We start from the raw sequence: 13,948 nt of genomic DNA on the forward strand, positions 1-13,948 counted from the left end.
GGCTAGATTTAGTAATGCTTAATAGAAGTGTATAAAACATTACTATTAAATAATTTAGAGGGTAGTAGATTTTGTTTTAAATGTTAATCATACTTTTAAAATTGTAATTTGTGTTGTTTTTTCAGAATATAGAATAAATGGAATGAAAGATTAGCTAGTTTAAGAATCCAGTAGCACCTACCCTAAGTGTAATTACTTATATTCACATCCTCAATCACTGAAGTTACAAAAATGACTGAGTATTATTATAAATTTTTTTAAAATTAAGAGTTTTAAGTTTGTATGCTTTTTACGTTTTTCCATATAACAATTGGTATGTGCAAAAGACCTATAAAATGCCATTGTAAAATAATGTAGTAAAAATGGAATGTTTTATGAAATGTTTCCTGTAATGTACTTATTCATTAGCTTATAATACCTGAATTAACCTGTTTTTTTAAACAATTGAGGTACTGCCTCAATGTAGTTTGACTTCTGGCAAATTCATGTCTAGCTAGCAATGGTTACCTTTAATACTTTGAAATCAACATCTTAAATGAGAACCAGGATATATTTGTGAATTTAAGATACAGATTTTTATAAGCCAGAATACCAACCAGCTATGTACACTTTTTAACATCTGAACCAGTTTCTTTCTACCTTTTCTTCTTCACCTGTAATATAACAAACAGATTAGTGTATTTATTATGTTTAGTAATGATTGACTAGTTAATTTTTGTAATGTAGACATGCAATTGATAATTAGGGAATTTTTTCTTAAGCTATTTCTTACTTTAACAGAATATGATATATCCTTCTGGCCATTTCAGTAAAATTTCTCAAATTTGTTTAGTGTGTTTTTATATTACAGTATTTTTGTAGGCTACAAGAACAAACGCCTCTGATGTTTTAGTGTAGAGTTTTAGAAAGAATGGGAGAGGTAAGGATTGTGTCTTATTCCTGACTCTTTTCCCTGAATTTCATGTTTTCACCTTCCTTTGGCAATAATAACATTTGTCTGATTTTCTACCCCTTGTAAGGGGCAAATCTGTAGTGTTAAATCAAAACATGAAACCTTCCACAATTTGAACGGTGAAGAGTTCTGCAGATGATCTGATGTCTTTAGAATTTCTTTATAAACATTTGAACCGGGTTCTTTCTTTCTTTCTTTCTCTCTCTTTCTCTCTTTCTCTCTCTCTTTTTTTTCTCTCTCTGTCTTTCTTTCTTTCTTTCTTTCTTTCTTTCTTTCTTTCTTTCTTTCTTTCTTTCTGTTAAAACCTCTCCTGGAATTTTTTTTTTTTTAACTTTTATTTATTTTAAGTGTGTTTTTCCAGCATCCATCAGCTCCAAGTCAAGTAGTTGTTTCAATCTACGCAGTTGTGGAGGGCACAGCTCACAGTGGCCCATGTGGGGATCGAACCAGCAACCTTGTTGTTAAGAGCACCGGGCTCTAACTAACTGAGCTAACTGGCTGCCCCTCTCCTGGAATTCTTTAATTTATCACTGTTTAAACTTGGGAAGCTGATGTACTTTGATTCAGTCAGGAAAGAATCTTTTAACACATTTACATAGAAATACTTTAATACATTCTTAAATACTTGCTAATATTTCTGTAATTGTAAGACTTTTTTTGCCAGTTTCACGTATATGGAGCTTGGAATGTAAGAAATTTTAAAGCACATCATTAATTTGTTTTAATTGTTTTAGCATTTTAACTATTTAGCTCTACTGATTATATATATAATAGTAATGATTATATGATACTTATTGTAATATTTGCTATTTATTGAGTTTATTTGCTGGGCGGTACAGTCACATTTTGTCAGTGGCGTTCAACCTTATTAGACCCAAAGCTTTCTTTTTATAACAATTTTAAAAAATAATTTCAGTGAAACATCCTGAAATGAAATTCACAGCTAGTATAGCTTGCTTGAACCTGCTCTAAAAAATCAATATAGTGTCCTAACTGTGATAGAGAGGAGGAATAAAAGTGATTTAAATAGGATAATATGTATATTGGTGGATACGTATTCAGGCACACCTCCATCAGAAGGTAGTCTAGTGCCTATGTCGGTGTAGACTCGGCAATGAATGCAGCCTCTACAAACACAGGCTGAGGCAGCTGAGCTATATTGATGACCCAGCATGCAATTGGTGACGTGATTGATCAGAAACCATGACCAATTTCTGATCAAGTTCTGAAACAAACTTAAGGTCCTGGTAGTTGCATTCCTGGACAATTTGCTGATTTGAAAACTGTGCAAAATAGATATTTTTATAATATAAAATGGGCACAGGACAATATTGTTGGGGACTGTCCTGTGACTTGCATCCCGAGCCCTGCCTCCCAAATGCTGCAGGTGCCGCCCCATCTTTGTGACAACCATGACCTCAGAGATATTCATAATATAGTTTCCCCACTGAGATTGCTGCTGTACATACATCATATTTAAATTTAAAACCGAATCGTCCCAGGGTTGGCTGGTTAGCTCAGTTGGTTAGAGCAAGGTGCTAATAGCACCAAGGTTGCTGGTTCGATCCCTGCATGGGCCACTGTGAGCTAAGCCCTCCTTAAAAAAAAAAATCCAATCCTCCCAGCCATCTTTGAGCTGTCATTCCCATTTGATAAATTAGGAAACTGAGGCACAAAGAAATTAAATTTACTTGTTTAGGACCACACAGGCTGTTTACTAGTAGAGAACTGGGGGTCAGCCCTAGGAGGTCAGAGCCCATGGGATATTTACCAGGCCAGAATGGAGATCCCCTTCCGGTCGTTAGCATCTAAAAACTTAATTAGATACCCTTTTCTCCAACAATATGTAAAATGCAGGTGGTATTAATTATTTTAGTTTGAAATGAATAACAGCCCTTAATAGTTAAGTGAATAACGTTATTCACTAAGTTTATAATGTTCTTAAATGAGTTTATTTAAAATTAAAATATTAAGTATAAAATATGACTAGGAAGAACAAAATCTTCTCCACTAATTTATATCCTGAGTAAGCTCTATTCATCTGTATCCTAAATAAGACAACGCTAATAAGGATGTGATTAATATCGTGTCTCACATCGTAGGAAGCCATTTGTGTTATGTAAATTGTTATTCTGTCATTACTGTAATTTAGTTTATGTGACTGGTAACTTTATTAGGTTAAAAATAATCCATAATGTGTTGCTTAAATTTAGTAAAACTTAGTAAGAAAACTGTTGCCTGATTATTTCTTTTCCGTTTGGGTTAATGTAAGATACTTTATATTATAGGTAAGTTGAGAAGATAAGGAGCCTAATTTGATCTAGCCTACCTTGTCCTGAAGTTAGTTGATTTAGAATTAATACTTCCTATCAGTACTGTCATATTTCATTTTGAAGGTTTACTTTTCCAATCCTGAGGGTTTTCCCCCCCCTCACCTTAAAACTGTTACACAGGTTTCAACTTAATTGTTATATTGTGGTTACATAATTGGCTTTCAGCATTAACAAGGAAGGACCTCTGGATTGTGTAGTCCATAATACCAAGAAAAAAGTTCAGCTAGAAATACAGTTTTATACACTCATTTTGACTATATACCTGAGTGCCTACTCTTTCCTTGGCGTTGTGTCCTAGGTGCTGGAGATACAGGGTGGGGGCAGGGATGGAGACAGACAAGTTAACAAAGTAAACAAATGAGGTACTTTATGATTGTGGTAAATGCTCTGAAGGAAATAAACAGGATGACAAGAAAGAGAGTAACTGTTAGGATGGTTTGGGAAACTCTTTGAGAAGGTGACACATAAGCTGAAATTGCAGGATGGGAAGAAGCCAGCCAATGTTAAGAGCTGAGGAGAGGTTTCCAGGTAGAGGGCACATCAAGTAAAAGCTTTTGAGGTGGAAGACGGTTTTGGCAGGTTTAGGGGACAGAAAGAGGCCGGTGTGTATCCAGAGATAGACGAGCGGGATGAGAGGACGATGAGAAGGGTATCAAGGGTATCCAGAGTGGGACTCGCTGTTGGGAGGGGTGTATAAGCCAGGTTGCACAGGGCCCTGTAAGGAATGGTGGGTGGAAAGACGTTGAACGTTTTGAAACGGAAGCTGGTTTTCATGGTGGCTGCTTGTTGACATTGTATATTATTGCATACAGCCTATTCCTGAAAGCACACCAGCCTTGAGAATGAAGCTAGCCTCTGAGGTTAGCCAGACCTTCAAATTCACCCATACCACAAGTTACATAAGAAAGGGGCACCCAAGACTGTCCTGGTGTTTGTGCATTAAGTATAGTTTTATAACCGTTTAATTCAGCTTATAAATTTTACGTTAGAAGTACATTTTTAAAAAGGTCTTTTCCCACTGGAGGAGTTTTTCTGTGAAATATTAGGTTAAAAATTATTTTTAACTGAAATATTGTATGATTTAATAGGCCAGGTGGTTACAACTCTTCAATTTGGTGGAAAAGCAGTGCCAGGAACAGATAGTTGCCCAGCAAGAACAGTTCCACAACCAAATTCAAGTAAGTTTTTACTTATATTGATTCCTTTTTTGTATTGTAAGATTTGCCGAGGAACCAATCAATATTTTATATCAATTTTGTTTATAAACAGAAAGCATATGTATTCTCTCTTTGTTTTCTTTACTTTTTAGTTTGTTTGTTTTTTGGTTTTTTTTCTTTTATCTCTAGAGTAATATTTCATCGTATTTTAAACACAATATTTTCATAGCATTGTAAAACTGTGATGTCGAATATGCTTTCTTACCCAATTCTATAACTTTTTATTTTCAGTGTATACAGGAGGAGATAAAAAATTTAGTCAAGTTACAGACCAGTAATGCTTCCTGGACTTCCTATGATAGAAGTTCTTTAAGCAAACAGATATCTTTAGAAAGGCAAATGGGTTTTTTTTCTGAAAACAGTGAAAGAAATGAATCTGTTATCAGTTACCCTAAGTCTGACGAACCTGAAAGGCAGCAAGAAGCAGCCACATCACAACCAGACTGCAATGTGGATAGTAGCTCCGTGAGCAGTGGGTATGGCACCTTTTGCGTCTCAGAGTTAAATGCCTACAAATCAAAGGACCCTCAAGAATTCATGGAGCACACAGAGGTTTCGCAAGGACAGTATGGGGCCCCAGTGGTGCAGACGGGGTCACTTGTAGATGGTGTAAAAAGCAAGAGTTTCTACATGCATCCTCCCGAAGAGTTTTGTGCCTCTTTAAAGGACGATATTTCCATTTTTCATGGTGAATTTGAGCACAATTTTTTTGGTGAAAATAAGATTTCAGAAGTATACAGTGGGAAAGCAAATAGGTAAGTAGAATTTCTCCATCATTTGAAGGGAATTGACTTGTTTATTATACTTCGACTCTAGTAAATAAAGCTCCTTTTAGTTGGACTATCACAGAATGAGATGCACTGAACATCTATTAGTTTTATCAGTCTTTTATTTCCTGCCTGTGGAAACTGAAATAAACAAAGCACATTATGGCATCTGACTTTCTTTCCATTAGCAGTGTTGTAAGGCTACTGAACTCTTAAGCTGGAAGGCCTTGCCAGAAGAATACCTTCTGTTTTCTAGTCACTGTCATTACTTGCTAAAGATTAGAGTATAGGACTATATCAGCAGTGGAATTTTGTGACACATGTTCATGTAATTGGAAACCAAAAATTATATACAAGTATACTCAATTTAATAGTTTGTATGTAAAAAGAGATTTTGTCACTTTAATGACATTTTGATCCAGGGACCTTTTGGTAAAGGAAACTGGGGCTGAATGTAAAGCAAATTATCCTTTAAAATTACGTAGTTTACCCTAAATTATCAGTTTTATATCTCTGCAATGTGTCATCAAAAATTATAATTAAATAATTTTGACCTAAATTATGTAACTATAGCAACACAAATCTTGTGTGCCCACAGGTATAATTATTGGTCCCTGTATAAGTATGATTTCACTGTGGAGATTCATGTAGTACTAGAAGGGATCCCTGTGGGGTTTGTTGTAGTCCACGGCTGCAGACGTGTGCACGGTTCATCACTGTTAGTCTTTCTTCACTTGGCCTTTGGTACTGAGAAATCGCAAAAAGAAATTTAGGTGAATCAATAAAAATCCATCCGGTCTGCTATTGGAAAACAACTCAAAGCACTTTCCACTAAGTGTCTACTAGTGTTTAGTTTTACGAGTATGTGTGAAGGGCAACATCTAAAGAGAGTAATTTTGGTTTTCTCTTTTTAAGTAGCAAAGCTATAACATCGTGGGCGCAAAAGCTGAAGCAGAACCAACAAAAGAGAGTGCCTGCAGAAGAAGGATGTTCAACATCTATGCAAGGAAATGAGCAAACCAAGAAATCGCCAGTGGAGAAAGTAGGTGAAAGTCACTTTACTCCGCATGCATCAGCTACAAATAATGAGGTTGGGTTTACAACATGGTCACCAACATAAGTGGCCTTTTCTTTTATATTGTTAGTTTGTCCCATTGACATAGTTTCCTTTTGGTGTCACAAAGGATTGGAAACAATGATTTGCTCTAAGTACTGGTTTTTAGTTGGCTGGAAATCAGAACTAATGAGGGATAAAATACTATAAAAAAACGAACCATTTTGTAAAGACTCTAATTCTTTTTGTACTGCAGATGCTCACATTTAATCAGAAAGTCATTCATTTAATTGTTTATATAAAACTCTCAAATAATTTGTATTACTATTAAGTTGTAACAAGTAGTAGAATATGTGTGAATGCTTTAAAATGCCTTTATATAAAAATGGTGACGTTTGGGACAACTCTGAATTTATAATCCTAATTGTAAGAGATTAAATGTTTAAATTCTCTGTGGCCCTTTTGCTAATATAGCAGCTGCTTTCATTAAAGGGTTATAGATGTTGAGTAAGTTTTAAACATCTTGAAAGCCCTTTTGACCTAAATTATAGTATAACATTGTTTAGCATAATACATTGAAATTAGAAAGTCAGGTTTCTTTATGAACTTGCTACTTTTAGAAATTGGCCATGTCTTGATTATCTTACACATAGTCTTTTCATCATCCTATGAAAAAGACTGAAGACTAAAATTCAGAAATTTTAATTAAAATTCCTCAACTTTCATAAAGCACTATTTATTCCTCTTTTCTTGCAGTAAATTGGTTTTCTTCCACCTGTGACACTTAGGCTCCCTAATATTAATGTCACCATTCTCGGAACTCCCCCAGCTTTGTGTTGAGAAGGGAAGTAGAGGTGAGGAAAGCTCGTGAACGCCGAGGTGCTGTGTGAGTAGTCTGTTCTTGTGCCCCTGTGAGCCGTCAAGGATGGTATACCCTTGTTTGCTGTGATAGCATAGACGTGCTTGGGGACTACAGTGGAAGATGCTTTCTTCATCGGAGTAGGTTGGCAGAAAGGGAGAGGGTTTCATACATACTAGTTTCTTTTCTGCTGTTTTTTCCTTGACCGAAATGCATTCTCAGGGAGACTTTGCCACTTCTGATAAACTTTGGGTTTGTGGTTGTAACTCGGTGGATTCACTGGTTGAATTTTGTCGTCTTTTGTGACTGTAGCTCAGTATTTGTTCGATGTAGCCTAGTGGTTCCCAAAGTTGGCTACACATCGAGATACCTGAGGAGCTTAGAAAACCTGCTTACACCCCAGGCGGTCTGCCCTCACTGGTGCCGCTGTGACCTGTGTGGGGGGAGGTTGAAAAGCTCCTCAGGTGATTCTCGGGGGCTGTAAAGCTTGGGAACCCCTGGTCCAGCCTAATTTTCCTCCTCTGTTCAGTGGCAGAGAATCGGACCAGCAGCCGGAAGAGGTGGCACACAGCTAAGAAATGCTCAGGGCGGGTCTGCCTGGTGGTGTTCGGCCTCCAGTGATCTCAGTAGGTAGAGAGCAGAAGCTGCGTTGGCGGGCTGACTCCTGTTGAGTTTTTCCTTTTCTTTGATTATCTCCAAGACAAGTTTTAGTTTTCCTTTTCTTTTTTTTTTAAGGTGAGTGATATTTTTGGCATGAAATCATTAGGGGAAATTAAATGGCTTTTGATGATTCTGAGTTTTAAGTGATTTTCAGGTAATGGTGGTTGGTAAATCAGACACTACACCTGCATAATTCTGAATCAAATTCTTTGGATTCACAGAAGTTGGAACTTTCCTCTTTTTTTCATTCTTTCTCTTCTCCCATTGTTTTATTCCAGGTTCAGTCTAAATCAGAGGATCTTTATGATCAGAATTCTCTTGGGACCAATTTTTTTTAACATGTGGTAATTTCTTTCGGGTACTAGCTATTTTGAGGCACGTCTTGAAATTGGGTATTGGTTAACATAAGGATTGTCCAAAGCTCAAGTCCATCTTTGCTTCCTTCGTCCTTTGTCCCGTTGGCATTTCCCGGGCTGCAGGACTCCACAGTGCTTTTCCAGACGGGCCGAGAGACTTACACACTGAAGGTCCTTATGCTGGGCTTCGCCAGCTTCTTGGGAAGGGCTTCCCGTTCCATCACACTTCCATTTCTCATGAGAAGCTGTGCCTGTTCCTTCGCCTGGTGCCTTGTTTGCTCAGAGGAGCGCAGCAGGCTGCCGTGTGGGCTCCGCAAGCCCCCTCCAGCCCACTGGTGTGTGTGTAGGCTGAGTGTGTCACAGTTTGCACCTCCGAATTGGGGAGAGGACAGTCTTTCACTTGGGGTTTTTCATTTAGACTTCGCCAGCCACCTTTTCCTGGTCTTTTCAGTACTGATACTTGACAGAAATGTGAACAGGTAGGCGTTTTAGAAGAGACAGAAGATGACTGGGAATTTGTCACTGGATGTGGAAGAGGCTAAGGGATGCCTTGGAAGGCTGAGGTGATGGCCGGTCGTTGGTAGGTAAAGCATGATTGTCTCAGTGGGCTTTTCTTTGTGCAGTGGGTCCAGGCATGGTAGTAGGCAAATAATACAACCAAAACGCTTTCACAGAAATGAAAAGTTTGATGATGGTGGAACTCAGAAAAATTCCGGTGCAAATAGTCTTTTCACATATTTTTGTTTGGAAACACAGATTTCTGTGACAATGCCAGAGACATTATAAGGAGAGATTAGCTCAGAATTTTTACTAGGTCCCACGCCTCTTGGTCATGGAGCGGCGTCACGCGGTCTCCTCTGCAAATGGGCTCCGTGGCCTAGCGCCCCCGTCCCTCCCACCCCTGATCTTGCGCTGAGGCCCGTGAGAGGTGGCCGCCGAGGTTTCCACCAGCCCACAGGCAAGAGCATGGCAGCCATCCCCTCCAGCGGCTCGCTTGTGGCCACCCATGACTATTACCAGCGCCGCCTGCGTTCCACTTCCAGTAACAGCTCCTGTGGAAGTGCCGAGTGCCCTGGGGAAACCATCCCCCACCCCCTGGGTCTCCCCAAGGCTGACCCGGGTCACTGGTGGGCTAGCTTTTTCGGGAAGTCCACTGTCCCATTCATGGCTCTGGAGGTCCTCAGAGCACTCACCATCTCTCCAGGACTCCAGCAGCATGATCGCCTGTGACGTGGCTCGGGAAGCCACAAGGAAGCAGCCTGGTGGTCAGCCTAGCAAAGCCAACACTGGGCCCCCATCCTGAGTGGCCACCACCAGCCACCAGACTTCCAGAGGCGCTAGGCTCTTTTGAGCCCCCTAGCCCCCAGCCCCCATAGGCTAGGTAGGCCGCAGCAAGCAGAAGCAGTTTGGTTCTTTTCTATCAAAACAGCAAAACACCAAAAAGGAATTTGAGAGCCTCGCTCTTTAGTCTCCAAGCCACACGTGAGCCTGCTGCCATCCCGTAACCGTGTGCCTTGCACCAAGTGGCAAATAAACAAGCAGCCAGGTGGTGCATGTGAAAAAAAAAACAAGAATTTTTGTTAGAATTGATAAGTATGCATTTTGATCCTTTTCTGGGTCTAGTAACCAATTGTTTGTATGTAAGACATAGTCTACTGTTTAAAGTTCATATTATTGTTTGTGGTTTTCTGAGTTGATTTGATTTATTATCATTTTAATAGTAAAAATGCATTGTTATGGCTCTTACATTACTTGTTATATAAATGGCTTTAATCCTAGACACCTCAAATTTCTTTTGGAAGTGGATGGCCAGTATAAATACATTTTCCTTCTGAACTCATTAAAATAACACCTGCTCCCACTTTTCTCCTTCCAGCTCCACAGAAAACCCAAATAAAGTTTTGTAAATTACATAGGAAAAGAAACTCCTTCGTTGTTAATTCCTGTTGTTTTGCATCCTTGTAACCATGCAGACAGCCAGGCTCTTCCTTCATGAACCTTCTGAAGGCTTCTCTGTGCCAGGGTTTGGCACCTGGCTGTCATTCCTTGGGTCAGCAGTTTGTGCCAAGGATTTTCAGCTGTCAACTCATAGTTTTCTTTCTTGAATTGTAGTCTGATTTCACCGCTGCTATGCATTCCCGTGCATTTTACCTCACTAAACCAGATGAAAGTCCAAATTCTTGGATGTCTGATTCAGGAACAGGTATGGTACTTATATTTTTAAAGAGTTTTTTTTTTTATAACAACGTATGCATTTCTCATAGCATAATTATGTAGAGTATATTAGAATGGCTTCTGTGAGTGTGTGTGTTGTGCTTGTGGTAGCAGTAGATTCCTTACTTGCCTTAATTTGTGTCCCAAGTACTCCAAAGATAGAAAGGAGGACGTTTGCAGTTATTTCAGACAGCTGCAAAAATCATCTCTGTGTTTTTCAGGTGCTACAAAATTTACTAAGAAGTGTAAACCCTCTGTGAGCTGTTCTTAACTCTCCCTGCTGGGCTTAGTTTAGTTTTAATGGTTTTACATAGTGACTCCTTTTTTTCCACACTCCTACATGCAATTCGTCAGGGTGAGTTAGCTCTGCCTTACGAAAACTGCCAGACTCCAACTACCTTCACGCTGTCACCGCTAACAGAGCCCCCATCGTGTCACCTGGGCTCCTGCAGCTTCCTAACCAGCCCCCTGTGTCACCTTTCCATCGGTGCTCAACACAGCAGCTAACGTGCTCCTTTTAAAGATAAGTCATGTGACTTTAAAGGAGTCACGTGACTCCTCGGCTCAAAACTCTGGTTGCACTTTCCTTAGAATAACTGTGAGTCTCTACAGAGGCTCGGCAAGGTCTGGCCCTGTTGGCTGCTCTTTCTGCTACTCTCCCTTTCTCTGCTTCAGCAGGGAGGCTCCTTGCTCACATACGCCAGCCCAGCCGAGTGCTCCTTTTAGGGCTTTGGCATTGGCTGCTTCCTGTATTCAGAATGTTCTTCCCCGTCATATGTGGCCAGAGTGGCCCACACCGCAACCCAACACACCCACCCTGTTCACAGTACCTGCCGTCCTCTCCACACACACTTCACATTCCCTTTCATTGATTTTTAAATTTTACCATCAGAGCGCTCACCACCGTCCAGCATACGGTTACATTGTGTGATTTACTTATTGTTCATGTCTCACTCCCCCCGGCACCTGGCACAGGAAATGCTCAATAAATATTTGAATTATTGAATTCTTCACATTGCTTCCATGTAAGTCTGTACTATTCATAAAGAAATTGTTGGCTTTAAAATTTTTTTTAAGCTGTCCTAGTTTATCTTGATTTGCAGTAGAACATTTTTTTTTAAATATTTGGATCACAAAGTTAGGACTCTTACATGTGAATCTTTTCCCATTTAAATTCAACGTCCTGTAACCAGATAGCCAAAGACTAGTTACTTCCCATATTTAATTTTCTTTAAGTAGAAATAAGTTATTCTAGAACGCATTTCTGTTCTCTGTCCTCACTCCTTTCTCTGCTGTCCTTGTGCTCAGGACTGAGTTATTGGAAGCTGGAGGAGAAGGACCTGTATCACTCTTTGCCCGAGGCACCGTCCTCCTCCATGGATGCGTCACCCAGCCAGGTCATTTAAAAACACATTGTGTGTGTGTGTGTGTGTGCGTGTGTATTTGCATTGTAAAATTGTTGTTAACTACTCTGTTTCATTTCAATTTCTATATACAGAAAAAAGCACAGGCTTTGAATCATAGTCATCTGCTTTCCGATTCTGTCTCTGTCATTCATTGCCTATGGGATCTTAGGAAAGTTACTTAAAAGTGGAATTTAAAATGCCCAGTCAGGGTTTTGTGAAATTAAATGAGATGGTTCTGTGCCTACCATTTTAAACACAGTAGGTCCTCAGATAAACTTCTGCTCTGAGACCTGGTTTTGATCTTCCATCCTTTTATGCTCTCCCATTACACTAATTCATTTGTACCATAATTCTGAGCAATTTAATCGGCTGTGTTAATTTTCTTTGAGCAAGAAATATAAATATTTTGTTTACTTCAGAGCAGAGAAATGAAACTATCCACTATGTGTACATTGATGTACATATCTCACTTCTGTATTTTGATCAGGTGATGAGAGAGTAGGTTGGGAAAAAGAGAGACAAAGTAACCAGGACAGCTGTGAACATGAGTCACAGGCGCAGCCAGACAGGGAGTGGGGGACAGCATGCTTGTACACGTCAGCATCCCAGAGAGGGGCAGAAACCAGCATTTCACCCTTCAGGAAAGGAGCAACACAGAGACAGATAAACGCGAAGAGAAAGGAAGGGTGGGGGACGTGAGATTGTGAGGGTGCTGGGAGGCTCAGTGGGCTTTGTGCTCACAGGGCTCCCTGCGGTGTTACGTGGTCTGCAACATCAGCACGTTAATATTCTGTTGACTCTAATATGCCACCAAGTTTAAGACTTCCTGTTTCAGTTCCAAGAAAAAAAAATTACCAATTAGACTCATACAATGCTTTCTTATCGCTTGGAATTTGTAATTTTTCTTACAGAAAGCGCTTGTAATTAAACATAGATTTTTGTCATATAACTCTTATACATATTTAAAGCGGAAAATAGAAGTGAAATAAATTGGTTAAAACTTCTTTACCTCCAGAGGCTTACATCCTCTGTTTTCATTCAGTGTCAGTGTCTGTGTTTTTCCACATACCATTTTCCGCAGGCTGCCTGGAGCCTGGTGACTTGGCATTTCTTTAAGGACGACAGGCCTTGGTGCTGAGTTTTATGTGGCTTTAGTACCGTGTTTCCGTAGAAATAAGACCTGGCCAGACAATGAGCTCTAATGCGTCTTTTGGAGCAAAAATTAATATAAGACCCGGTCTTGTATTATGTTAGATGAGACCCGGTCTTATATTATAGTAAAATAAGACCAGGTCTTACATTAATTTTTGCTCCAAAAGACGCATTACAGCTCATTGTCTGCCTAGGTCTTATATCCGGGGAAACATGGTAGTTATGTAGGACTAGCCTACTTTTGACTCCCAGATGGGGAATGTTGCTAAACACTCTGATTCACCATCCCTTAAGTACTGGTTCTCAAGGGTTCCAGTGTAGTCTCTAGGATTTTCTTCCAAGCTGTTGACACCTGTTCGGCCATATTTGATGGCTTCAATATTTGCCTACGAGCAGGCAATGACAATTATGTCACAACTGCTACTTGATTGAAAGTAATTATAAGATGTCATTACAAGGGGCATCATTTCAGAGATATTAAATATGGAAAGAAAAGAAATCGTGAAAGTGGTGAAAAATGGGATCTTATACTACCAGGAGCTCAAAATAGAATAACTAACCTTCACCCAGGCAGCAGGCAGGGACTCCTCAGGCAGAGCCATAACCACGCACCGCTGCTCGTCACAGGCTGCAGGGCTTGAAAGAGCCGTTAGGTTGTCGGTAGATGCAAAGTCAAGTTTTAAAGCAGGATTACGGAAATTGTGGTAAATGTTACGGGTTTACATTTAACAAATTAATGCCTTTAATACACAAAAATATAATGAATTGTCTTCTTCACAAGCTAGTTACAGGGCTAATTAAAAAATATTAATTTGTGGTGCTCTGCAGCCTACCAGTGCCTGGAAATGTGACATAAGTTTACTGCTGTATGGTGAATGTGTTCTTTTAATGCTTTCAACATATCCCTCCTTGAATCTATAATCTCGTTGGAGAGAATGTCCACAATTTAAATTTGAAAAGGTTAAATGGCACCTCTCT

The 13,948-nt window shown here is 39.6% G+C and overlaps 1 protein-coding gene and 1 pseudogene across 10 annotated transcripts in view; both read left to right on the forward strand.

Moving 5' to 3' along the window:
• MPHOSPH9 (M-phase phosphoprotein 9) overlaps nt 1–13,948 on the forward strand; it is a 49,003-nt gene that overhangs the window by 5,346 nt on the left and 29,709 nt on the right. For 8 of the 10 annotated variants that reach the window (XM_033097861.1, XM_033097867.1, XM_033097866.1 and 5 more), the window contains exons 4-8: nt 4,374–4,463; nt 4,734–5,257; nt 6,185–6,311; nt 10,311–10,401; nt 11,721–11,809. In XM_033097861.1, coding sequence (XP_032953752.1) covers nt 4,374–4,463; nt 4,734–5,257; nt 6,185–6,311; nt 10,311–10,401; nt 11,721–11,809 — 921 coding nt within the window. The remainder of the gene's footprint in view (nt 1–4,373; nt 4,464–4,733; nt 5,258–6,184; nt 6,312–10,310; nt 10,402–11,720; nt 11,810–13,948) is intronic. The other 2 variants (XM_033097863.1, XM_033097865.1) reach the window with 1 other exon arrangement.
• Nucleotides 9,165–9,524, forward strand: LOC117017525 (pancreatic progenitor cell differentiation and proliferation factor-like; annotated as a pseudogene).

This window comes from Rhinolophus ferrumequinum, chromosome 25 (assembly GCF_004115265.2).
Source record: "Rhinolophus ferrumequinum isolate MPI-CBG mRhiFer1 chromosome 25, mRhiFer1_v1.p, whole genome shotgun sequence".
In the NCBI taxonomy this organism is placed as follows: Eukaryota; Metazoa; Chordata; class Mammalia; order Chiroptera; family Rhinolophidae; genus Rhinolophus; species Rhinolophus ferrumequinum.